We start from the raw sequence: 25,516 nt of genomic DNA on the forward strand, positions 1-25,516 counted from the left end.
AGTTTTAAAACAGCCGTGCTCAAAGTTCCAAGTGAAAAATCTATGCAATGCACATAATTTCTCTACAACTGATTGTATCGAGGGACAAGAATAACCTTCGAAACTAATTTGGGTTCAAGGAGATGCTACACATCCTTCCAGGGTTGTCACGAGCATGTTCATGAGAGAGCCGTGGAGGTGAAAATGATCTCTACATGTCTCTTTTAACTATTGTTCCTTTCTTCGGGATTTTGTACTGAGTTTGTTGATTGGAACGAGCTTGGAGCATCTTAATACATTCTTATATGGGTAAAAGGATCCTAAAGGCGACTTTAGGGAAATTCAAGTCTAAGTAATCAAAACTACTTAGTTTTGTCTATATCAATTATTAATTTTATTAATGAGTTCTAAATGACATTTTTCATCTGCACTTCATACGCATGCCTTGCAACTCATTTTTCACATCCAACATGTCATAACCGAGTTCATATAGGACTTGCAGTGCACTCATAGTTGATAATATATGATTGGTTCCGCACACCAATAATAATGAGACCCCCTATATACACACAGGGACGTATCTACACCGGGGCCAGTGGGGTTACTTGCCCCCAGTGCCATGTCTAGTTTTTACTAATTAGTACTACACAATTTTCAGCAGGTAAGGATTTCCCCCATGGTTTTAGTGTTGGTGTGTTAATGTATTTGTTAGGGTCGACCCTTCACAACTCCACTTTATCTTTTTTTAAGAACTGAATAGCCAAGCAGCAACGGAAGAAACACAACCAAAAACAGAGAAAAGCTCTGCTCTTTGATTTTTTTTTCCTTCTGAATATATATTTATTATCTAATTTTTATATAAAAAGTAAAAATTTCGGGAAAAAAATTATGGAAGGCATCTTAAAATGCGTGTCGAGCAATGAAAAGAATGTAAACAAATGAGAGGGACACGAGAAGTATATACATTGCCCCCATAGGTTGCAAATCCTAGATACGTCCCTGTCTACATATAAACCATTCAATTAAAATTAGCCGTGTGTCTGCCACATGGGAGAAAAATTTGGAAACATAATTTAGGATACGTAGCATTACTCATGATTCATTTTGGAGAAAAATTTGGGAACGGAATTTGGGGTACGTAACATTACTCATAATTTAAATGATATACAGTTAATATCTGGAATCAAAGTGATACATGACCTATATTCCAGACTTCCAGTTACCACTTGAATTTTTAACCCTGTATGCATGCATGTGTGTGCTGAGTGATAACCCTGTTTATGTTGTGACTCTCTCTCCTCTGTCCCGTCGTTCTCTCCCCAAGTAGTAATTTTGACAACTGTAACAATTTTACTAATGCTACTACGTACCCTCCTCTTTGGTTGGCCTTGTAACAATCTAACAAAACTTGCTAGCTCATTTTTTGGGTCGTTTCTAGTTTTTTTCCTGACCTTTATTCTCTCCAATTCTTTCTTTCTTTTTTCTTCCAAAATTATCATCAAATTCTGGAACCCATCTAACTGCATATATTATATAACTACATATGCATGCCAGTCAATCCATGAAATTGTTTTTCGACGAAAGAGGAAATGCTTTCTTGAATCAATGCTGGTTTGTCTTTCACCTAAACTTTTTGCTTTTTCTTGTAAATGGTATAGGATATAAGGAATTTTTAGAATGTATGAGCAAATAATATGCATGGTTGATCATTTATTTCTCTTAATCTTGAATGAAAAAATGTTGAATTGATTTGGATTGTAGCTTATGATCATTTTGGCATATGGTTTTCGGTATATGATTGATGTATTGTATTCTCAATTTGTTTCTGTATGGATATGCTATGTTACATTCAAAGCCATCGCATATTTGTTTTAAGAATGGAAGAAGTAATGCTTTGTTAATGTTGCAGAATTTCAGAGAACTACAAATTATAAGAACAAGCGCCATGTGAGACGCGAGAAATGGACACTTGTTTGGAAAATGATTCGCATTCTAACAATGGCCTTAATAAAGAGGAGCCAATGTTAAATGATGGTTTGAGTAATTACAATCATAATGTTAATAACCATCGCCGCACCAGCAGCACAGAGAATGCAGCGTTAAGGCCGCATACTGGTGGTGATGTTCGATGGGAGGCCATCAACTCAATTTCATCTAGAGAGCCTCTTTCTATTAGCCACTTTAGACTCTTGAAGCGGCTTGGCTTTGGAGACATTGGAAGCGTCTATCTTGCTGAGCTGAGAGGAACCAATGCCTTCTTTGCGATGAAAGTCATGGACAAGGAATCTATTGCAAGCAGGAATAAACTGGTCCGGACACAAACAGAAAGGGAGATTCTTGGTCTTTTAGACCATCCATTCTTGCCAACTTTATATTCATACTTTGAGACTGATAAATATTATTGCTTGGTCATGGAGTTCTGTAGTGGAGGTAATCTTTATAGCCTTCGACAGAAGCAGCCTCACAAGTACTTTACAGAAGAAGCTGCACGGTCAGTAACTATTTACTTTGTTTGATGTAGACTTTGCTTGGCTAGCTAGTTATTAAGATGTTTCTCTGTTGTCAGATTTTTTGCATCTGAGGTACTATTGGCAATTGAGTATCTGCATATGTTAGGAATAGTTTACAGAGATCTGAAGCCGGAAAATGTGCTAGTAAGAGAACAAGGCCATATTATGCTATCTGATTTTGATCTATCTCTCCGGTGTTCTGTGAATCCTACACTTGTCAAGTCGTCCTCGACTCATATGAACAGCGGTAATGCAAGTGCTGCAGGTATTTTAGAAAATGAGAATGTAACACATGGTGCCCACCCATCAAGTTTCTTTCCACGCATACTTCCTTCAAAAAAGAGTCGAAAGTCCAAATCAGACTTTGGCCTCTTTGTGGGAGGAGCATTGCCAGAACTAATGGCGGAGCCAACAAATGTGCGCTCAATGTCATTTGTTGGCACTCATGAATATCTAGCTCCTGAAATTATTCGCGGAGAGGGTCATGGTAGTGCAGTGGACTGGTGGACTTTTGGTATATTTTTGTACGAGCTTTTGCATGGAATGACACCTTTCAAGGGATCTGGTAATCGTGCCACACTTTTTAACGTTGTAGGACAACCACTGAAATTCCCAGAGCATCCACATGTAAGCTCTGCAGCTCGTGATCTTATACGTGGTTTACTGGTGAAGGAACCACATAAAAGAATTGCGTATAAAAGGGGTGCTACAGAAATCAAACAACATCCATTCTTCGAGGGAACAAACTGGGCTCTAGTAAGGAGCGCAACACCACCCCACATACCTGATCCTGTGGACTTTACGCAGTATGCTTGTAAAGATGCAGCTCCACTAGATAAAAAAGTGCAGGATGTTATACAAGATAAGAACAGTGCAAATCATGATGATCCTCCTTATGTTGAATTTGAGTATTTTTAGGAGTTGCATTGTCATTGAAAGATGCATTAGATGATATTGTAAAATTCTTCATTTGTTAAAATTGTAGTTGGCAGAAAACTGTAAAATGACAGCTAATATAGAAATTTTTTTTGTAACCATTTTTTATTCAGATAGATTTTTTGCTAGTTGCATAATTAATTATCTCAATTTAGTATATTTTCATAATACTGGCAGCCCTTAGCTGCATTTGATGAAACTGTAGACAGAACAGTAAGCAATATTTGATAAACCTGATAACTTTTTCTACTGTAATATCTTGTTGTCTCTACTCATTTTTGTATATTGCATCTGTCTGTTTCAATTGTAAGAGTTTAGAGTCATGGTGCAGAACAGAATTAAATGAATTGTGTCCTGCAAATCACAACGGATGCATATGGTATTGTAAAATGTGTTCTGCAGGACAATATGGCCTTTAGATCAGATATTTGAAGAACCAATTTAACCTGTTTATCAAAGTCAGGTTAAGTCTACTTGCACCAGGACATTTATCATACTGCTGATACCAGAGTCTTGTGAACCAGGTGTTTTATCTATAATGTCTGGAACCTGATATCTATTTCTGTTGTACTATTTTGTTTTCTCTAGTCTCGTATTTAGCACCAAGTAAACCCTATCGATCAAAAATGGAAAAATGCCAATGTGACTAATAACAACACCATCTCTGCAACAAGTATAGCCAGGCTTCTGCACAAGCAGCACAACACAAACTAAAGGGTACAAAACAAGTAGCCTCGTATTTATTTTATCAACGCCAAGAAATCTTGCTAACACGTAAACTAGCAGAATTCATTCTACCAAACTAAGATGCATATAAAACATATTTTGATTTCACAACTCTTTTTAATTCTGGTCTATATAGTGCCTCACTAGTCGAGCTCAAATATCTTCGTATCAGGATTACCAAGTAGAGCTTCATAACTAGTAGAATACCAAAGGAACATGTACTTCTGGCATTAGGAAACAGATTTGTATTATCAAAACAACACAATGGACACCAATGCAACTAACAATCAAACAAATGCCAAAGGCAGGAAAATACTGGCGTAAAGATAGTAGTAAGAATAGCTACTGTTACTTGTAGATCAACTCTTCACCTTCTTACAATCCCCAAAAGCCATATGGGTAATGGGTTTGGATGATTAAGTACAGATCAAGAAAAGGTATAAATCTACATTATAAAACTAATAATCGTATTATAAACAAACTTTTGTTCATCTTCGTGTGGCAACTCCACGACTGGTTTGCCAGGCAGACGGCGCAGACCCTTCTGATCTGGATGACATCGTACGAGCTGCTGGTGGAGCTCCGTTTGACAGTTTCTCCGTTTGGTGACTTGAAACAGGAGTTACTTTTGATTGTTTATAAGATCTCACATGAGAATGTTTCCATAACGAGGCATCGTCTGCCACATCTTCGCCTACATCAGAATATGTTCGTGAAGGAGAATGTTTCATAGATGGGATCTTATCCAAAATATTTACCACTTCTGACATTCGTGGGCGATATTTGGGTTCAATATGAGCACACTGTAATGCAAGATTTGCAGCTACGTAAGCTCCCTTCCGGTTATACTGTCCCTCTAACTTTGAGTCCATTATTCGAAATAGCTTGCGCTTGTCAGGTAGTTGTGGCTTTACCCAATCTAACAATTTCTGCTCTGGACGAGGTCTACTTCTATCAACTGCAAATCGTCCAGTTAGAAGTTCGAGCAACACTATTCCAAAACTATAGACGTCACACTTGGTAGTGAGCCGACCTGTTTAACAAAGAAAATGAAAGCGTTGAATAAAATAATATTGACATGAGGATAAAATCCTAATCAGAGAAAAGCATCACTGACATTACTCAAGATATCTAATGTAACATATAAATTCATGTATGAAATAAAAGGATGGAATTGGCCAAGCTTTATTATGTGCTTATAACAAAATGAGATGACCAGAATGTAATGTGAGAAAAATGATTGTACACTCATATATTATGCTTAATAAAGCTGTAAAAAAGTTCCACTTCATGATACTAAGAAGAAAAGGGCATGATACTATATAAGGAAAAAGTTTTATGAAGTCTCAATTATTATTAGACTGTTTTTCATAATCTTATATGTTATGACAACAATAGAGTATACTGCAATACTATAAATGACGTTTGATGATAGCTCTAGCCACAATTTAAATTTGAACTTCTGACTTTAATTCAGAAATTACAATGTCAGTTTAATCCCCGGCATTGGGACTATGATGAATCATACTGAGCAATTCTAATATATTAAGATAGTGTAACCATATTTGTGGACTCTGATCTTATAACGAACTTAAGATCTTGCAGTCTAACCACGGAGTTGAAAGAATTGGATGAGATCACGATCTATCCCATTCCAAAGAATTTTAATCAAAGATAAATGATATTTTTGTTTTTATTTTTCCCCAGTTATATCTTGTAGTGCGTGTAATTCTTAAGCAAATACAATAGGAAATAACTTAACATATGATGATCCGGATATGCTAGACAACACTGCAGTGACAAATGCATGTATAACATGTTACCATCAATGTCAAAATGCAAAAGGAAAAAGAAAACAAAAAAAATACCTGTGGCACAATATTCTGGGGCTGCATAACCTTCAGTACCAAAGACTCGAGTGGTTACATGAGTCATATCACCTGTTGGACCAGCTTTCACCAATCCAAAATCTGAAAGCTTTGCATTGAATTCCTGCATTAGTAAAATATAGGTAAACTGTTGTATAGGATAATACCTACTGAATGATTATCAAACAGAACTATATATGTAAAGAAAATAAACGATTTGTCAGCAGAGGACTCGACAAAAAACATCGACCTCTAATGGACATTGATTTATTTGTTTGGTGAAATCACACTAACAAGTAATCCAAATTTATGCTAAGATGGTAATAGGATGCAAGATCCCACTATAAATTAAAGTAATATTGTACTAAGCATTACCGAATCCAACAAAATGTTAGAAGCCTTAAAATCACGGAAGATAATCGTAGGGTCAGATTCATGCAGGAAAGAAAGACCACGAGCACTGTCAATAGCAACTTTAATTCTTATATCCCATGAGAGAGGTCGTCCACTTCCTGAAAAGTAGAGAAAACTAAATTAATAAAACTTGTATAGCTTAGAAATCTCTCTTTTGGTAAACATGTAATACTGTAGTTACTTATTCTTAATATGGTATCTACCAGTATCAGAATCAAATTGGTCACAAATTTCACATGTTTGTTGCATAATAAATTATTGATCAATTATCAAAGGCTCGCTTATTCCATTTCAATTTATCATGTGGGTCGCCCAGAAACTTTTGCCTTTATTGAAACACTCAACAAGAGACATGTTGCATTAAACATTTTCCTTTAAATGATATTATGTGGACTTAACATGGACCTAACTGACAGTTGATGTAGACTCATGACAAAAAGAAATTAAAAGGAAAAATATGACAGGTCACTCGCCTGATAGTGTGATACATTGGAATGTCGTAACTCATAAGTGAGCCATTTGATAATTAATCTATAAATTTGACCGGAGCCCTTGAAATATGTAAATTTTACAAATAATATCTTTCTTGGCTTGCACCACATTACCATACATGTCAAAGAATTACTCTTGACGAATTAGACAGAAAAGGTGTCATAATTACAACTAAGCAAACATTGAGGTGCAAGATATAAAATTGATCAGACCATATGAGCTAGAGATATTCTAATATTTTAACCAGTATACTAACCTGTCGTGGAGCATAGCCAATTTTTCTGTAGCTTAAAAATAACTCAATATTCAGGTGAATATGTGTTTTGGTTATTACTTATACATGCCATGGTAGTGACTAGTGCTAAAATCAAAAGGTTAACTATAATAAGTTACAATATAACTCTATAGCAACTTTGTTCTTAAATTAAATGTAATTCTAGCACATAATTTTTACTTTTATCTCAAAAAACCTAATGTTTTCTTGTTTGTACCCTTAAACCCTTTTCTGTCTAAGTCAATCACATTTTCCGTACTGTAGGATGGAAAAACACAATCACCTTTCTCCCCTTCATCTGATATGTGAAATTTAACAGCTAATACTACCCTCATTTGGAGCACACAAAAAACATCCCAAATTTCTTCTTGATGAATTAGACAGAAAAGGTGCCATATGTACGTATATATTAGCAAACATTAAGGTGCTAATGATACATAATAGAAGTTAAAGTCCAGAGGTAATTATTGGCAAATCAATTAACTTACTTGAAAATAGATGATTCTCTAAGGATCCTTTAGACAAAAACTCATAGACCAGCAATCGATTATCACCATCCAAGCAGAAGCCAATAAGCTTCACCAAATTTTCATGATCAAGTTGGCCGAGATAATTTATCTCACTCTGCATAATCTAGTCATTATTTAACGGCACACAAAAGTGAGAATAAAAGAAATTTAATCATAAAAAACCCACCAACCACTCTTTATGACCTTGGAACCCTTCAGGCTTAAGCTTCTTTACCGCGACTACCAACCCTGTTCCAGGCTTCGCAGCAGTAAGTGTTTCCTCGTCTAACCACCCCTTGTAAACATCACCAAAACCGCCTTCTCCAAGAAGACTATCACTTCGAAAGTTTCTAGTGGCATTGCTCAGTTCAGTGTATGTGAAGGATTTTAGATGTGGGGAAGATAATATTTCACTCTCAGGCCTTGGAATAGGCAAAACTCGAGTTCTATCATTCTCGTTGGAAGGCACTAAAGGTTTAGATGGAGTAGGCAAAGGATGACTTGTACACTCAGAATTTTCGGACCCTGAAAATAAAAAACTGATTCAGTGTTTACAAATTGCAAACTCTGGCTACTATTACTAGGAAACAATTATATATCTGTTCTTCATTCTGGATGACTAATTTCAGACACCTAAATAAGTTTTATATACATGATAAGAGAACCCTCCTTCTACTAATCAAGAGGGTTTTTCTTTTTAAATGAGATTATGTGAAGATACTAGTTAATTAGCACACGTATCAAATTGCTCATATCCATCATAGTTAGATTAAATCAATACATCCGTAATCAGATTGCACCACTTTACTGTTAATGATGTCTGAAGGACATTACATTGATGAATTTCAATGCAAACAAACAAAACTATTAGCATATTTATTCATATAAAAAAAATCAGCCATAGTCCATCATTATTAAAGAAATAATTGCTAAATTTAGAAGAAATCAGAAATTTACAAAAGTGACAAATAAGACAAAGATATTACGAGGGAAAGATGGTTGCGCGGCAACTGGAATAGCATTCATGCCTACATCTTGAGCCCTTTGGATGCAGTTCCCCATCATGAATAGAAAACCTGCTCTTTTCCTATTGAATTCTCTCTCTTCTCCACTCTTTGGGAGAGAGAAGGGATGATAAAGAGAACTCATCACATCCAAATCAATGCATGTATATATGTTTTTATTAAATAGGTGTAAAAAATTTGCATCTTTATATGCATAAAAATAAATGAATATGAAGATGCATTTCAGTTTTTGCACCTGATTCTAGTAATTTTTTCTCCCATGAATATAGCAGCAATTGTGGAGTTAAGTTACTATATATAACCAAAATCCTTCTTGGCCATTCATTGATAATCCTAATCTTTAACCCTCCATTTGTAGAGACACCTCTCCACAGTCCAGCCTAGCATTGCATGCACACTGATAATTGTCAAACTTGGCACCTCAAGATTTCAGTGATGTAGGCATATCTGCAACATAGTCATAGAGTAGTTAAACATGACATACAGTCCTCCTAATTACATTCACAGGTCATTACCAAATGAAAGTTGAACCACAAAAAGCACTATTGGTGAGTATCTCTGGATTTGCCAAAATTAAAAATAAAATTATTGATGAAAATATATTTAATTTTTTTATAAATTTTTCTCCTAATATTAATTTTTTTTCCCGCTTTTATATATATATATCTTTAATAAAACAGAAGTGATTATATGTTAGATCCAGTTTTTTCCATTCCCAAACATGCCAAAATAATATTCTATTCCGTATATGCAGATATTATATATATATAATAATTAGAAATAATATAACAATGTTTAATTGTTGGTCATTTTATTTTAAATTTGTCTATTGAATATAAGATAAATTATTATATATTTTTCGTTAATGAGTATTTTATAATATCTGAAGTTATTAGTATATTAATATTTAAGATCTTGTATATTTTTTGTAATATATATATACATTTCTATATCTTAAACTGAATAATCAACTTATATTTATGTTATTATCCCTCAGAAATACCTATAGTTACTATATGGGAAAATAGATTTTTTTGCCACCCAACTTATTATTTGTTTAGAAACCTACCACTGAACTATAATTTTTTTCTTTTTTGTCACTAATGTTAGGTTCGGACTTTTTTTTGTCACTAACGTTAGGTTCGGATTTGATTATTAACACTATGTTATTTTTTTAGCATTATTAAAATATAGTGTTAGTCTGCAATATAATGGCGATCTGATATGTGTCTATATCTTTATATGTAGTGTCCTAGGTAGTTTACCTTGGAATTATTTTATTTTATTTTTTCTGAATAAAATTTAATGTTGGTTTTTTTTCCTTTAAAAAACGTTGGATTTTTTTTTGTCACTAACGTTATGTTTACCTTGAAATATGAGAGTTTAGCGGGCATTTTAAGAACCTAAAAAATTTAGTTTTATAAATTATTTTAAGACTCCACAAAAATATAGTATCACTTGACTTTATAGTTCTTTACCACTACTTGTCACGTATTTTAAGGTTTCCACTTTTTATAAATATAGTTCCATAAGTTAATTTTGAGATTTCCTTTCTGAGTAAAAAAATCCATACTCTCGTCTTCCAAGATAAAATACCCAGGACACATATGGAGTACTACATATAAAGATATAGACACAGATCACCATTATATTGCAGACTATCGAAAAATATCGTTTAGATGGTCGGAAAATTTAAATAAAGGTCTGATTTTAATTAAATATAATAAAATTTCCCAAAATGCCCCTGCAAATGTTAACGGTAACGGCAGAAGATAACGGAAAGGGTGCAAAGTGTCTACGGGTTAAAAGTAAGAGGCTGCATAGTGTTTATTCCAAAACTATTAGGCGCAATGTGCAACATGCTGAAACCAAAGGGGTGCCAAATGCAATTAACTCTAAAAAGAATAACATAGTGTTAATAATCAAATCCGAACCTAACGTTAGTGACAAAAAAAAATCCGAACCTAACATTAGTGGCAAAAAAGAAAAAAATTATAGTTCAGTGGTAGGTTTCTAAACAAATAATAAGTTGGGTGGCAAAAAAATCTATTTTCCCTTACTATATTTGTCCCATTCTCTACAAAAGATTCTTCGTAAAAAATCGAGAGGTTGCACTGCTACCAAATGCAGCTTTAGTTAATCTACACCAATATTCCCACATAAATACTGCAAAAATCAAGAACTTTACATGAGTTGAAGCATCGAGGGAGGACTAAATTTCTGTAACTGACCAGAAGTTAAATGAAATTTGATTCCAGCGAAAAAGAGGTAATTAAAGGATTAGAAACTACCTTTTGAAACTTAGGAGTAGATCCATGAAGGGCAGAAACAGAGCTTATTAGAGAATGACTTGCAAGTAGAGTTGAATTAGGAACCATATGTAAGACCTTTACAACAACATTCTGCAGAAGAAGAATTAATTAATCAATTTGTATAACATTTTGACCAAATTCGTGACAAATAAGCGAATTGGAGTAGAAAATGGATCAATAAAATGATAGATTATAATAAATTGTTGCAGATACAATACCGTAAAACCCCTCGGATAAAACTATGCAGTAACACAGTTGAATACCAATGATAATAGAATTTTATGTACATGATCAAAAGTACTGCATACCCATTAAAGCATATACATCAGTAATTGAGTACATTTACACACACATACAACTGATGCCTCAAGTTAAACAACCATGTACACAAGTACTAAATCATGCATAGTTAATCAAATCTTTACATAGAGAACAATCAAAAATACCATATGAAAAAACCCCCCACAAAAACCCAGTTTTTTTTTTTTTTTGACAGGACAGAAGAGCTGGCTACCAGCTCAAGAAACACGAGAGAAATCACTGCTCAATAAAGAGAGCAAATCAGCAGGTTGGCTAGAAACCCAATCAAGAGGGAGCAGACCGTGAAAAGCTTGTTTTGCAACCCAATGGGCAGGAGCATTATAATGACGAGGCACGAAAGAGAAGACGGTAGAAAACTGAGAAGCTATAACTTTGATGTCTTCTAACTAAAACAACGCAACTCCAAAGAGGATCCAGGCTCGAAGATAAAAGGTCAACAGCAAATTTGCAATCAGATTCTACAATTGCAGAAGATAATTGTTGACTCTTGATGGCTTGACATGCTTCTCGAATTGCTATTAATTCCACTTGAAGTGCGGAGACAGCTTTAACAGAAAAACCCAAACCATCAACAAGCTGCCCCACATGGTCTCTCCCAATAACTCCGATAGCTGCTGAGCCATTTTTAAAAGCTCCATCACAATTAAACTTCACCTTATTCACAGGGGGAGGGATCCACTGTAGTGAAGAAACAACTGTGGAGCTTCTAGACTCTAAACATGATGTTTCTAATAAAGATAAAAACTCTGCCTGAGCTTGAACACTAGCCTTTAAAGTCGAAACAAGGCTGACTGGAACATTTTCGTAAACAAACTTATTTCTGGATACCCAAACAGACCATCCCACAAAAGCAAATGTCGAAAGGAAAAACAACACATCCTTCTTCGACTCAAACATTGATATCATAGAAGATAACCACTGAATAACAGAACTTGAAGGCAGAGAAGATCTTAGAAGACCTAATTAACGAAGATGAAAACCAAACTGGGCGAGTCCATTCACATTCAAAAAGCATATGCTCCACACTTTCGACCTTGGTACTACAAATTGGACATAAAGGAGAATGAGAACACTTTCTTCTGAAAAGGTTTTCCTTTGTTGCCAAAGCATTCGAACAAATTCTCCACAAGAAATGTTTTAATTTTGGCGGAGCAGAGATGGACCATAAGAGTTTCCAAAAAGATTTGCTTGGATTTGAAGAAGAAGAAGCATGCTGCGTAGATGAATCTTTAAGGCTGAGAGCAACGTAATAGCCAGATTTGACCTTATAGTTACCTTTATAGTCAAAGTGCCAGACAAGACGGCCATTAGCATTCGTTCGGCTAATCGGAATAGCAGAAATTTCCGAAATTGATTGATCAGAGACACATTCTTTAAGTTTACTCAGATTCCATTTACCCGATGAAATAAAATCAGCTACAGAAGAATTAACATTAAAAGGGCCCTTAGCATCTCGAACGAAAAAGCCTTGATTATTGGGAATCCAACGATCACACCAAAAGTTTATACTTCTGCCATTACCCACTTGCCAACGAATTCCAGTTAACAAAATATCTCTACCCTGAAGCAAACTGTGCCAAAGCCAAGAAGCTTTCGGACCCTTTTTAGCACATAAGAAAGAAGATCGTGGAAAATAAATGCCTTTTAAAATACGAGCCCAAAAGGAAGAAGGATTTACAAGAAGCCTCCAGCCTTGCTTGGCCAACAGTGCAAGATTAAAAGATTTTAAATCTCTAAACCCCATTCCACCTTCTGATTTTGTCTTTGTAAGAAAATCCCATTTTCGCCAATAGATACAATTCTTATCTGAATCACCTCCCCACCAAAATCTTCTAACTGCAGTCATAATTTTATTAATCATACTCTGGGAAAGAAGAAAACAATGCATAACATATGAGGGAATTGCCTGGACAACAGCTTTTATTAAGATTTCTCTTCCTGCCTGCGATAAAAGCTTACTCTTCCAACCTTGCATCTTTTTAAGAACTCTTTCGAGAATATAAGCAAACACCTCTGATTTATTTTTACCAAGAGTAGCCGGAAGACCCAAATACTTACTTTTCCCAGAGGATTCTGAGATTCCCAAAATATCAATAACTTTCTGTTTAAGCTCCGAATTAGTATTTGGGCTAAACAGAACTGAAGATTTAGAAAAATTAATCTTCTGACCAGAGGCTAGACAATACTCCTGAAGAAGAAGCTGAATATTTATTGCCGCAGATTCAGTAGCATGTAAAAACATCATAGAGTCATCAGCAAAGAAAATATGAGAGACCGTTGGACATTCATGAGCCATTTTGATACCAGAAAGTAAACCATTATTAACTGCGTTTGAGATAGAGCGAGACAAAACATCAGCTACAATAAGAAACAGGTACGGAGATATGGGATCTCCCTGCCTCAAACCCCTTTGAGGCTCTATTGTACAATAAATCTCATCATTAATCAAAAATTCCAAAGAAGAAGTCGAGATACACTGCGAAATCCAAGATTGCCATGTAGAAGAAAACCCCATTTTATTCATTACAGCAAGTAAGAAATCCCATTCAACACGATCAAAAGCTTTATTTAAATCTAGCTTTATAGCCATCTCCGAAATAGAGCCCTTTTTTTTATGCATTATATGATGAAAGCATTCATGAGCTACTACTGTACAATCCTGAATTAACCTTCCTGGTATAAAAGCAGACTGCTGTGGAGTGATAATGTTTTTCATAATGGGTTTTAACCGATTTGCCAATATTTTTGAAATAATGCGATAAACAAAACTACAAAGGCTAATAGGTCTGAACTGACTTAAATCTTCAGGATTCGGAACTTTAGGAATAAGAACTACCTTAGTAGTATTAAGAGATGGTGGCATTATCATCGAAGTGAACAAAAACCCAGTTCACTAATCAAAAATTAAGGGCAACAACACAAAAATGTGACCCAAAAAAAACCAACAAATAAATCCAGAATATACACGGTAGATAATGAAGAGCTTGAGCTTGCTACAATAACCCATCAGTTTTTATATGCATATCTGCTCTACAAGGGGCTATTACTCTATTAGTATAAGTAAAAACTTGATTATTATTGATTGTATTATTGATACGGTTTTAATAAATAATATTGGGAAGTGGGTTTTCCACATCATATATTTTTGTGTTTATGCCCTGCATCAAAATTTGAATCTCGTATTTACTATCTCTAATACGACCAACTGATAACCAATAATTGATTAAGAATTAGTAAAATACGCTAATGAATAAGATATATAAATATGTAGAAATTTACTCGAGAAAGAGGGGAGTTGAAAAGAGAGATGGAGGCAAATGATAAGTATTAACAAGTATTATGTTTATTTTTACTGTATGAATGCCTCGTACAAGTACGTTTTATATAGTATGTTTGATCTTGTCTCTTTTTAATTATCATAGCACATGAACATGTTAAACCATTTCATAGATTTGTTTATATGATTTACTCGAACCGTGCCTATTATCTTTATCGTTTACACACACATATTATTGTGTTTTGATTGAATAACACATCAAAAAATTACACGTTTTTTTTTGTGTTTTGATCGAATAACACACTGAAAAATTATGGTATAAATCTCTTATGTGCGAATTTTACGTGTGCTAATTGGAGTTATATGGGAATTTGTCGGTTGTATTAAATCAGTTATCATGGTTATTATAAGTTTATATTGTAAAAAAAAATTAAAAATTTAATAAAATTAACATTTAATAAAAAAATCAAACTTTGAACTATTAATCAAAATATATAATATAGAAAATAGTTTATAAATGACGTGCCCGTGCCTCGCACGTGCTTTTACACTAATTATTTATATTATAACTCAAAATAAGCAAATATCAAAAAATTACTGAACAATTATTTGAAATTTATAATAATTCTTCTTTACCGATATTTTTCAGACAGTTGCACTTGCACCCCAACAATTTTTAACACCGCTCCGGGATTTACCCCTTGTTGATTTTAAGTGTTAACATAGGTAGTCACTGCTGTTGTCCAGAATCATTCTCTCAGCCTGCTGTTCACATTCTCTATGACCAAGGAGAAATCCAAGCTCCAAAAGGAAGCTCATAAACCAGAGCTCAAAACCCTAAAAAGGATTAAGAAACGTAAACCCCTCGAAGACCTCACCCCTGATTCTGATTCAATGAAATCCACAAGAAACAAAAAGAAGAAACACAAATCAGATGAACCCATTTCTTCAAACCCTGAAAAACTCGAAACCCTGAAAAAGAAACATAAATCTGATAAACCCCAGAAATCACATTCTGAGTCTGATTCAGTACATACCCTAGAAAAGGAGGAGGAGAAGAAGAAGACGAAGAAGATAACCCATGATTCCGATTCAATCCAAATAGTAGAAAAGAAGAAGAAGAAAAATAAATCAGATAAGCCCCAGAAACCTCGTTCTGCAAAACCTGAAATTCTCGGTTTCGAAATCGATGCCGATTCAGTTCCAAGCCCAAGAAAGAAGAAACGCAAATCAGATACTCATTCCATTGAAAGCCGAAAAAAGGAGAAGAAACAAAAATTGGATAGATTGCAATCTACAAAGCCTAAAAACCTTGATTCCGAGATCGAAGATGTCTCAATCCAAACCCCAAAAAAGAAGAAAAAACAAAAGTGGTTAGAATCGCAGAAACCCATAGCTGTAGTCCCTGAAATACTTGATTCTGAAATTGATAGTGATTCAATTCAAAGTCTCCTGGAGCCCCACACAAAAGACCAGCTCATTGAGTTCCTCCTTGACTCTGCTGTTAAAACTCCCTCGATTTTGTTCAAAATTATGGAAACTGCCAATGAAGATATCTCTCACCGCAGAATATTTGTTCACAATATCGATTGGGACACCACGAGAGGATCCATGGTCTCGGTTTTTGAAAAATATGGTGCATTAGAGGCGTGTGATGTCGCGTATGATCGTGTGACTGGTAAAACAAAAGGTTTTGGTTTTGTTGTATTCAAGTCGAGAGAAAGTGCGAAAAATGCATTGAAAGAGCCAAAGAAGAGGATTGACAATAGGATTGCATCGTGCCAGTTGGCATCAATTGGCCCTCCAGTTGTGGGCGGTGTGGATAATTCAAGTAGAAAGATATATGTTAGTAATGTTGACAAGGATGTGGATTCGTTGAAATTGCGCGAGTTTTTTGAGAAGTTTGGTGAAATCGAGGTTGGGCCATTTGGATTTGATATGCAAACTGGGAAATCTAAGGGTTATGCATTGTTTGTTTATAAGAATTTGGAAGGTGTGAGGAAGGTTTTGGAAGAACCTATTAAGATTTTTGATGGAAAGCAGTTGAGTTGTCGAATGGCAAATGATTGGAATGGTAGGAAAAAGAATAGTAAGAGTGATAGTTCGGTTACGACAGTAATGATGCCTGTGCCGCATGATCTGTCTGCTGTGTTACCTGAGCAGAACATGGCAATGGTTGGGCAGCCAGCAGGCTTTAATCCTATGCTGGGGCAATTAGGTTTCAATACAATTGCTGAAGGATTGTATGCAAATCCTAGTGCAGCTTTGTTGAATCAGCTATTGAGTCAACCTGGGATTGGGGTGAATCAATTTGGACAAATGGGTGTTGGTTTAGGGGGTTATGGTGAGGCAATGACAGGTCAGGTGATGGAGGGTTTAGGGTGTTTTGGTGAGACAATTACTGGTCAGGAAATGGGGGATTTAGGTTGGAATCAGTCGGTATTGGGGCCATTTAGTGGTCGTACTTCTTCCCCAATGTTGCAGGGTTGGCAACATGCTTACTCGGATACATAACTGGATCTTTCAACGGTTGCCTATCAAAAAATTGGTATAATTTTCTTACCTCTATCTATGTAATCTGGTTTTCTGTAAATTGTGTTATATGTTTGTTTCGTTGATGGATTATTTTGTTTATTGTTTTCTGCTTTGTTTACAGTTAATATATTTATTCAATCAATTTTATGCAATATAAAGTATAGACTGTGTTTTATGTTAAGTGCAACAGGAGGTAAAAGATAGCAAATAATAACTCTGGGAATGACTTGTTTATTCCTTCTGAAGTGCAGTACATAAATAGAGAGAAAACAACTAGAATTTAGGAACCACTACAACCACTATGACTAAAATAAAGGAAACAAACTACTGGACTATCTCCACTAACAAACGATGCTAAAGACCAGGAAAACCAGGACTCTAATTTGACTAAGTCTTATCATTCCCTCCCTTGAACTAGACTGCATTTGCAGCTAGTTAATTTCCGAAAGATCACAAACTCCAAGCTTCTTTCTCAGCTCCCGAAATGACTCCAATTTCAGCGGTTTGGTTAGGATGTCTGCTAACTGATGCCTTGTACCACAAAACTGAAGCTGCACAATTCCATCATTAACAAGCTCCCTTAAGAAATGGTACCGCACATCAATGTGTTTGCTCCTGCCATGCATCACTGGGTTCTTCGACAACTTAATTGTTGAGCTATTGTCACAAAATATGACAGTAGTTTCACTACCCCTGTAGCCTAACTTTTTCAGCACCCTTTGCATCCATATTGCCTGACAACTACTTCCTGCAGCTGCTACAAATTCGGCTTCCGTCGTGCTCAAAGTTACTATTGGTTGTTTCCGAGATGACCAAGCTACTGCAGCCCCACTTAACATAAAAACATAACCTGACGTACTTCTTCTGTCCTCCACCGATCCAGCATAATCACTATCAGTAAAACCAATTAACTCATTATTTCCTTTTTCCTTGTAGAAAATGCCAAACTTTAATGTACCTTGCAAGTAGCGTAAAATTCTCTTTGCCGCCGAGTAATGAACTCCTGTAGGTCTTGAGATATACCTGCTCAATAAGCTAACCGCATACATAATGTCCGGCCTCGTAACAGTTAGGTACATTAAGCTTCCAATTAGCTGCTGAAAAAATGAGCCATCCATCTCAACACCATTTTCATCTTTAGAGATTTTAAAGCCTGGAACCATTGGATTTTCAACAGAATTGCCATACTCCATCCCAAATCTTCTCAATACTTCCATCACATACTTCGTTTGACTAATGAATATACCACCATTAAGCTGAACTACCTCAATCCCAAGAAAGTACCTCATCTTACCCAAGTCTGACATATCAAATTCCTTCATCATAGACTCTTTGAATTCAGCCATCATTTTTTTATCATTTCCGGTAAATATCAAATCATCAACATACAAACTAATTATCAAGTATTTACCTTGTTCGACTTTGGTAAACAAAGTTTGCTCACTGTCCTCCTTCTCAAAGCCTTCCTTTCTGAAGTATGATTCAATTCGGCTGAACCACGCCCGCGGCGCCTGTTTGAGTCCGTACAAAGCTTTGTTAAGCTTATATACCTTATGCTCCTCATTCTTGATTTTGTAACCCCTTGGCTGCTCCACATACACATTCTCAGCTAACTTTCCATGAAGAAAGGCCGACTTCACGTCCAACTGAAATACTGACCAACCTCTTTGTGCAGCAAGCGCCAAAATCATTCGAACCGTGTCCATACGAGCTACAGGAGCATATACTTCTTTGTAATCAATTCCGTATTCCTGAGCATATCCTTTGGCGACCAAATGAGCCTTATATTTTTCTACTTCTCCAAGCTCATTCAATTTGGTTTTGTACACCCATTTGACTCCTATTTTTTTCGCTCCTTTCGGCAATTCCACGAGATCCCACGTTCTGTTCTTCTCAATTGATCTCATTTCTACATCCATGGCTGTCCTCCATTTCTCTTTTGTTACTGCTTCGTCAAATGAAGTAGGATCAGAATGAACAACATGAGCAAACAAAACTAAGTGAGTTTGTTCCTCTTCATCTTCATCAGAAAGACCTTCACCGGGAATATAATCATTCATCCACCTTGGTGCTCTTCTATTTCGGGGTTCTATCACCGGAGAAGTTTCTTCATTACCACCATCTGCATTTTCTTCTCCTGTGCCATTACTGGAATCATCCTTCTCTTCACTTTTCTCATCTTCCCAGTCCAAATCAAACATTTTATCTTCTTTAGAGCTCTTTTCCCAATTCCATTGCCCATCTTCTTCAAAGACAACATCCCGACTGATAATAATCTTCTTGGAGGTGGGATCATATAGTCGGTGTGCCTTTGTTTCTTCACTTGCACCAAAAAAGACACAACAACGACTCTTTGCTTCAAGCTTTGTCCGGCGAGCATCTGGTACATGAGCATGTGCTAAACAGCCGAAGACTCTCAAATACTCGACCGAAGGCTTCACCCCACACCAAGCTTCTTCTGGCGTCATTTCTTTCACTGATGATGTAGGACATCTGTTAAGAATATAGATTGCCCAGTTTACCGCTTCTGCCCAGAACTTTCTTGGAACATGTTTCTCAATCAATAAGCTCCTCACCATATTCATTACAGTTCTATTCTTCCGCTCGGCAACTCCGTTTTGCTGCGGCGTATATGCAGCAGTTAATTGTCTCTTGATCCCATTCATTTCACAATATTCCTTGAACTCATCTGATGTAAATTCACCTCCACGATCTGTTCTTAGACATTTAATAGGCAAGTTCTTTTCTTTTTCAACAAGAGCTTTAAACAGTTTGAAGTATGTAAAAGCATCTGACTTATAAGCAAGAAAATACACCCACGCCTTCCTACTATAGTCATCAATGAAACAAATGAAATACCTCTTGTTGCCTTCTGAAGATGGAGAAATTGGGCCGCAAATATCAGCATGAATCAGTTCCAACTTTTTCGACGCTCTCCATGTACTTCTTTTTGGGATTATATCTCGATGCTGCTTCCCTTTCAAACAATCAGTGCACACAATTTCACCCTCAGAGAAACTTGGCAAACCTATCACCATGCCTTTTGTTTGCAAAGTCTTCAACCCTTTGTAACTAAGATGACCAAATCTTCGGTGCCAGAGGTGAGCTGTGTCTTCAGTGGTTGTTTGGAAACACTCTTCTTTGTTTTCTTCTTTGATAGATTGAGTTTTTGAGAACAACACAAACATTCGGTTCGCCGTCATTTTGGTTTGAAATACCAAACCCTTTATCTGGTGATAGATCCGACATTCATTTGACTGCATTAGTACAGCCAAACCCTTTTCTTGCAGCTGTCCAACACTAAGAAGATTATTTTTCAAACCTGGCACATAATAGACATCCCGTACAAGATGATTCACTCCTGTGACATTCAATCGAACACTTCCTTTTCCAACAACGTTCATACTTGCATAATTCCCCAATCTAACCACCTTGTTAAACCCTTCTTCCAACTCACAGAAGAGTGATGAATCACCACACATGTGATTGCTACATCCAGAGTCAATGTACCATGCAACGTCTCGGTCGCTTCCACGCGTGTCCACATACGCCATTAGTACCATCTCTTCGGATTCCTCTAAACCAGCATAATTTGCTTGACACTCATACTGAAAGTGTCCAAGCTTATGACACTTGTAACACTCTACTGTTTCTTTACTCCAATTTTGACGACCCCTGCCTCTGCCTTGTCCTCGACCTCCTCGGAAAGCAGCTCTTCTCTGTCCTCTTCCACCATAGTTCTCTTCATGAGTTATCTTCAAGGCATGTTCATCTTCTCCACCTGTTTTGAATTTTTGCTCATGAACCAGCAGAGAACTTTGCAAGGCATCCACAGATAGCTGATCTATGTCCTTGGATTCCTCAATGGAACAAACAATATAATTCCACTTATCAGTAAGTGTCCTTAAAATCTTCTCGACGATCTTGACATCACCTCATGTCATTTGCAACCGTCATTACTCGGCCGAAATAATCAGTGATCGATTCTCCCTGCTTCATTGCTAAGACCTCAAAATCACGGCGTAGACGATTAAGTTGAGCCCTCTTTACTCGAGCATTGCCTTGACACTTCAACTTCATGGAATCCCATAGCTGTTTGGATGTCTCCTTCTGCGTGATCGTCTTCAGAATTGACTTGTCAAGTGACTGAAACAAGTAATTCTTAGCCTGCAAATCCTTTAGCTTCATCTCCTCCAGGCTCGTTATTTCCACTGCCGTCATCCCTTCCCTACTCTTCGGCTCTATGTAGCCTGATTCCACAGCAACCCAGTACTCTTTGGAGCGAAGGAGATTCTGCATGACCATGCTCCAATGATCGTAGTCGCCGTCAAACTTCGGAATGGAGGCTGCTGCAAAGTTTGCTTCCGAACCCATCTCTCAAGTGTTTCCTTACTTTTCAAATCTCTCAAGTCACTGGCTCTGATACCAGATGTTAAGTGCAACAGGAGGTAAAAGATAGCAAATAATAACTCTGGGAATGACTTGTTTATTCCTTCTGAAGTGCAGTACATAAATAGAGAGAAAACAACTAGAATTTAGGAACCACTACAACCACTATGACTAAAATAAAGGAAACAAACTACTGGACTATCTCCACTAACAAACGATGCTAAAGACCAGGAAAACCAGGACTCTAATTTGACTAAGTCTTATCATTTTATATATTTGACCTGAATATTTGATATTTGTACTCATTATAATACAATTATTAGAGTTCCATTTCAACTCAATGGGATATTGGTCATATTTAGTCCTATCAACAGTTTCCTAGCAATTGTTAGAGTTCTATTTAAACTGAACATAAAATTAACTGTATGTAATAATATTTTAATTTTATAATGTAGAATGATGTTTTTCAAATTTTAGATCCTCATTTTGTATGTTAATACATTTTCTTGCAAACTGTAAAACGAAGACATGCTCTTTTACCACATCTTTTTTTTTTTAAGTAGGTCGTTCAGGAATTGGAAAGTCTCCCATATTCTGTCAATCTGGCTTCTCGCTATTTGTTGGTAAGGGGCCGACCAATCCTGTCGTATGTGTCTAAACTGTTTGTTGCTTGCACACTTCACACACATATTTTTAGGGATGGGTGAAGGAAGTTTGCAATTTAGTCATGGGAAGCGCTGCACCTGCACGTTTTCCAGTAGGCTATCCCTTGAACCTTAAAAATTTGAAATAATTCTGCCGACGATGGGAGTTTAAAATGTCACCTTATTTTTCCTTGAAATTACTGTGTTTGATTAGTATTTTCTTGTGTTTTTTTCCTAATTGCTTGATGGTATTTGTGTTCAATTCGGTTCATTTCATTTCATTTCATTTCATTTCTGTTGCTACTGGTTATTGTTTCTACCATAATTTAGCCTGCAAGAGGCATGCCCTGGTGAGAATATATTATTGATGTATAAGAGTGTTAGATGTTTAGTGAATAGCAAGGAATGGATATCAAGAACAACATTTAACAAGGAAGTTGAGACACTATGGGCAAAACTTTTAGAGCTGCTTAAATTATTATTAACCTTTCATTATTGTGAATTACTATTTAGTACTCTTCCCGTCATGAATGCTGTTATTTCTATTTTTGGGGCCAAATTTGAGGTGCAAAAACATTACAATATCATAAATTATATATCAATATTCACTTTAAATTAGGTTTAAGGATTTAGATATTAATTTTAAAAAATAATCAACGGTCTTATATTTTTTACACTGTAATAGGTGAGTGTTGTGTTTGCAAAATTGTGCTAATGCATGCATTTTTATACTGGATATAAGGCATTCATTACTACAACCCCTACCCTAGTCATTTTTCCTTCATTAAAATTATGATTTTGTACCAGATTATTTCTAAGCTCATTCCTGTTTCTAATTGCAGATGTTAGATATATTAAAGGAAAGAAAATCACTGGTACTTACAGGCCACTCCTTTGGAGGTGCAATTGCATCTCTTATAGCTCTTTGGCTCCTCTCTTATCTCCACTCCATCTCTGCCTTCCTTTCTGTGCTTTACATCACATTTGGATCACCAAGGCTCGGAAACAAATCTCTCTCTCAGGCCATCCTTCTAGAGCGATGGGCTGGGAACTTTATTCATGTGATCGTAAAGCATGACATTGTTCCTAGACTCCTGTTTGCTCCACTGGATCAAGGGACTAATCACCTTCATTGCCTCCTACAGTTCTGGCATTCTTCCATGAAGCTGGAGGATTCGTCCTGCAGCGAACAATCTTTGTTTGGAACTTATAATTCACAACTATTAAAGTTTGTATTGGTTCATATTAACACACAGCACTAGAAACTTTGGAAAAAGGGGTTGAAGATCTGGGGTCTGCATTTTTGCCATTTGGGAACTATATTTTTTGTAGCGATGATGGAGCCATTTCATGGGGCTATTTCTCCCAATTATGTTATTTTGGGCATTACATATGAGTTTTGTGATATATAGGACCTTTTCTCATTGCAACTGTTGTAACCTAAAAAACAATTATTTTCGGTGTTGCAATCTCAGTTGCAACTTTTTGTAACCTGTTGCAAACTCATATACAATTTTGACCGTAATTTTATAAAAAAAATTGAAAAAATGGGTATTTTTACGGATTTTTTTTTTTGAAATTTTGACGTTCACTGTCTGGTTTGTCAACTTGTAACAGGCAATGGACAAGACTTGGTGTTCACCAACTACGGTGTTCAGCAACTAACTTGGTGTTCAGGTTTTTGAGGATAATTTTGTCAATCCGCGGAAGTAAGTATCAGTAATCAGGAAGTGTTCTAACTTGCATATTCACAATTCATTCTCTGCTTTAGTCGACAGATGACTGTTATGCCTGTCTTTCTATGGTTATGGTAAAAATTTACCTGCAAATGAATAATAATACCGTGAATGTATCATTCAATCCATATTTAACCTGATCTTAAGTACATCATATGAGTTCTAAATACATATACATTTTAGTTATGGTATAACTTATGATGCGATTAAAGGTGTCCACATTGAGTATTTGGTTGTATTTATAGACGTGTCAATTTTGTGTGCTTAGAAAGCGGGTTTTATATCAAACTGGCAACCCATTTCGTCAAAAAATCTCACTTGCCCATCCAAAGAAATTCGGACTCATTTAAGCCACTATAAACAAAATATATATCATTTTATCCACATACTATTCATAGCTCTTTATTTAATCATTTATAAAAAATCAACCGTTTGTTTTTTTACTACAAAACCACTTCGAGTACTTTGATAATAGTCCCTAGTATTTATCAAAATAATTCGGGAATTTGTAAAGCAACATAGCTAGGATGGTCATATAACTATATATTTATAACTATATATTTTTTTAACTACATGGCTATGTTGCTTTAAGAATTCCCAAATTATTTTAATAAATACTAGGGACTATTATGAAAGTACTCGAAGTGGTTTTGTAGTAAAAAAAATGGTTAATTTTTTATAAATAATTAAGTAAAGAGGTATTAATAATGATGTGGGTAAAATGATATATATTTGATTTATAATGGGTTAAATGAGTCCAAAATTTTTTGAATGGGTTAAGTGAGATTTTTTGACGAAATAGGTGGCCAGCTTGATATAAAACCCCTTAGAAAGCTTACCAAATTCCTTCGGATTGTGTTTAGGAACATGACATTTATTTCAGATGACGATTTTAAGTGATATGAATTGAATTGTCATTTCAAATTCTCAGATGTATAATGAATTTTGAGATGCTAGAAATTTAGTAAAACCCAATCGAAATTCTCATGACAACTAATCAACCAATGGCCACTGCTCTTACAACTAACCATTAATGTTAAAGCTACCAGCAGACGATGCCTCTTCTTCTTGATTCAGAGTTCAGCAGATCACTGCATAATTTTTAAAAAGTTGGAATTATATTTTAAAATTTTGGCAAAGAAAAAAAATTATACTTTAAAATACGATAATATTCAATAGACTATTTCAAATCTGTTAAAATCTGATGATATTCAAATGCTGATGGATTTGTTTTGACTTCATAATAAAATAAAGGATTTTGTCGGATTTTTCAGTGTATTTTAAGATATTGAAATCTCACCAAAATTTATTAGATTTTGAAGTATTGTGCTTAAATCTTAAAGACCCTCGTCAATTTGCGATATTTCATTAAAAATCCGCATAAAATCAAAATGAAACAAAATATATTAAAATCTAAAGACTATATAAAATCTATTAAAATTTCAGTCAAATAAACCCCCAAAGAACAACTATCACGTTGTAATTATGAAAAGTGGAAAACGAATAATGGCTTAAAGCATCTCAAATAGACTCTTAAATTGATTCTTAAAACCATAAAAAAAAATAACA

General features: G+C 35.6%; 3 protein-coding genes across 9 annotated transcripts; 2 read left to right on the forward strand and 1 right to left on the reverse strand.

The window, feature by feature from the left end:
- The first annotated feature begins 53 nt into the window (after nt 1-53).
- Nucleotides 54-3,488, forward strand: LOC108202485 (serine/threonine-protein kinase AGC1-7). Its single transcript, XM_017370891.2, has 3 exons — nt 54-177; nt 1,889-2,470; nt 2,546-3,488. The coding sequence occupies exons 2-3, from the start codon at nt 1,941-1,943 to the stop codon at nt 3,405-3,407; spliced, it is 1,392 nt and encodes a 463-aa protein (XP_017226380.1). The 5' UTR covers nt 54-177; nt 1,889-1,940; the 3' UTR covers nt 3,408-3,488.
- Nucleotides 3,489-4,478: 990 nt separating this feature from the next.
- LOC108202484 (probable serine/threonine-protein kinase PBL3) lies at nt 4,479-14,432 on the reverse strand. 5 transcript variants are annotated; one of them, XM_064085038.1, is made up of 10 exons: nt 14,332-14,432; nt 11,025-11,135; nt 10,855-10,899; nt 8,969-9,180; nt 8,695-8,821; nt 7,896-8,233; nt 7,688-7,823; nt 6,395-6,531; nt 6,020-6,143; nt 4,479-5,184 (listed from the first exon to the last, which is right to left on the reverse strand). In XM_064085038.1, the coding sequence occupies exons 5-10, from the start codon at nt 8,771-8,773 to the stop codon at nt 4,640-4,642; spliced, it is 1,359 nt and encodes a 452-aa protein (XP_063941108.1). In that variant the 5' UTR covers nt 8,774-8,821; nt 8,969-9,180; nt 10,855-10,899; nt 11,025-11,135; nt 14,332-14,432; the 3' UTR covers nt 4,479-4,639. The 5 variants fall into 5 exon arrangements, with proteins under 5 accessions (XP_063941108.1, XP_063941107.1, XP_063941106.1 ...); XM_064085037.1 differs by lacking the exon at nt 14,332-14,432 and adding an exon at nt 11,264-11,539; XM_064085036.1 differs by lacking the exon at nt 10,855-10,899.
- A 927-nt stretch (nt 14,433-15,359) lies between these two features.
- Nucleotides 15,360-23,702, forward strand: LOC108203105 (UBP1-associated protein 2B). Of its 3 annotated transcripts, none has more exons than XR_010287663.1 (3): nt 15,360-17,191; nt 22,128-22,190; nt 23,054-23,702. XR_010287663.1 is itself a non-coding variant. In XM_017371846.2 (2 exons), the coding sequence occupies exon 1, from the start codon at nt 15,424-15,426 to the stop codon at nt 17,155-17,157; it is 1,734 nt and encodes a 577-aa protein (XP_017227335.1). In that variant the 5' UTR covers nt 15,360-15,423; the 3' UTR covers nt 17,158-17,191; nt 23,054-23,702. The 3 variants fall into 3 exon arrangements, 1 of the variants encoding a protein (XP_017227335.1); XR_001803296.2 differs by having other exon boundaries at nt 22,131-22,190; XM_017371846.2 differs by lacking the exon at nt 22,128-22,190.
- Nucleotides 23,703-25,516: the final 1,814 nt, after the last annotated feature.

Source organism: Daucus carota, chromosome 9 (genome assembly GCF_001625215.2).
Source record: "Daucus carota subsp. sativus chromosome 9, DH1 v3.0, whole genome shotgun sequence".
Classification (NCBI taxonomy): domain Eukaryota; kingdom Viridiplantae; phylum Streptophyta; class Magnoliopsida; order Apiales; family Apiaceae; genus Daucus; species Daucus carota.

Coding starts and splice junctions, on each gene's coding strand:
- LOC108202484 (XM_064085034.1), bottom strand. CDS start 8,857: ATGAGTTCTCTTTATCATCCCTTCTCTCTCCCAAAGAGTGGAGAAGAG. Junction 8,234..8,694: donor CGCGCAACCATCTTTCCCTC/GTAATATCTTTG, acceptor TTTTATTTTCAG/GGTCCGAAAATTCTGAGTGT. Junction 5,185..6,019: donor CCCAGAATATTGTGCCACAG/GTATTTTTTTTG, acceptor TTTGTTAAACAG/GTCGGCTCACTACCAAGTGT.
- LOC108203105 (XM_017371846.2), top strand. CDS start 15,424: ATGACCAAGGAGAAATCCAAGCTCCAAAAGGAAGCTCATAAACCAGAG.
- LOC108202485 (XM_017370891.2), top strand. CDS start 1,941: ATGGACACTTGTTTGGAAAATGATTCGCATTCTAACAATGGCCTTAAT. Junction 2,471..2,545: donor TTTACAGAAGAAGCTGCACG/GTCAGTAACTAT, acceptor CTCTGTTGTCAG/ATTTTTTGCATCTGAGGTAC.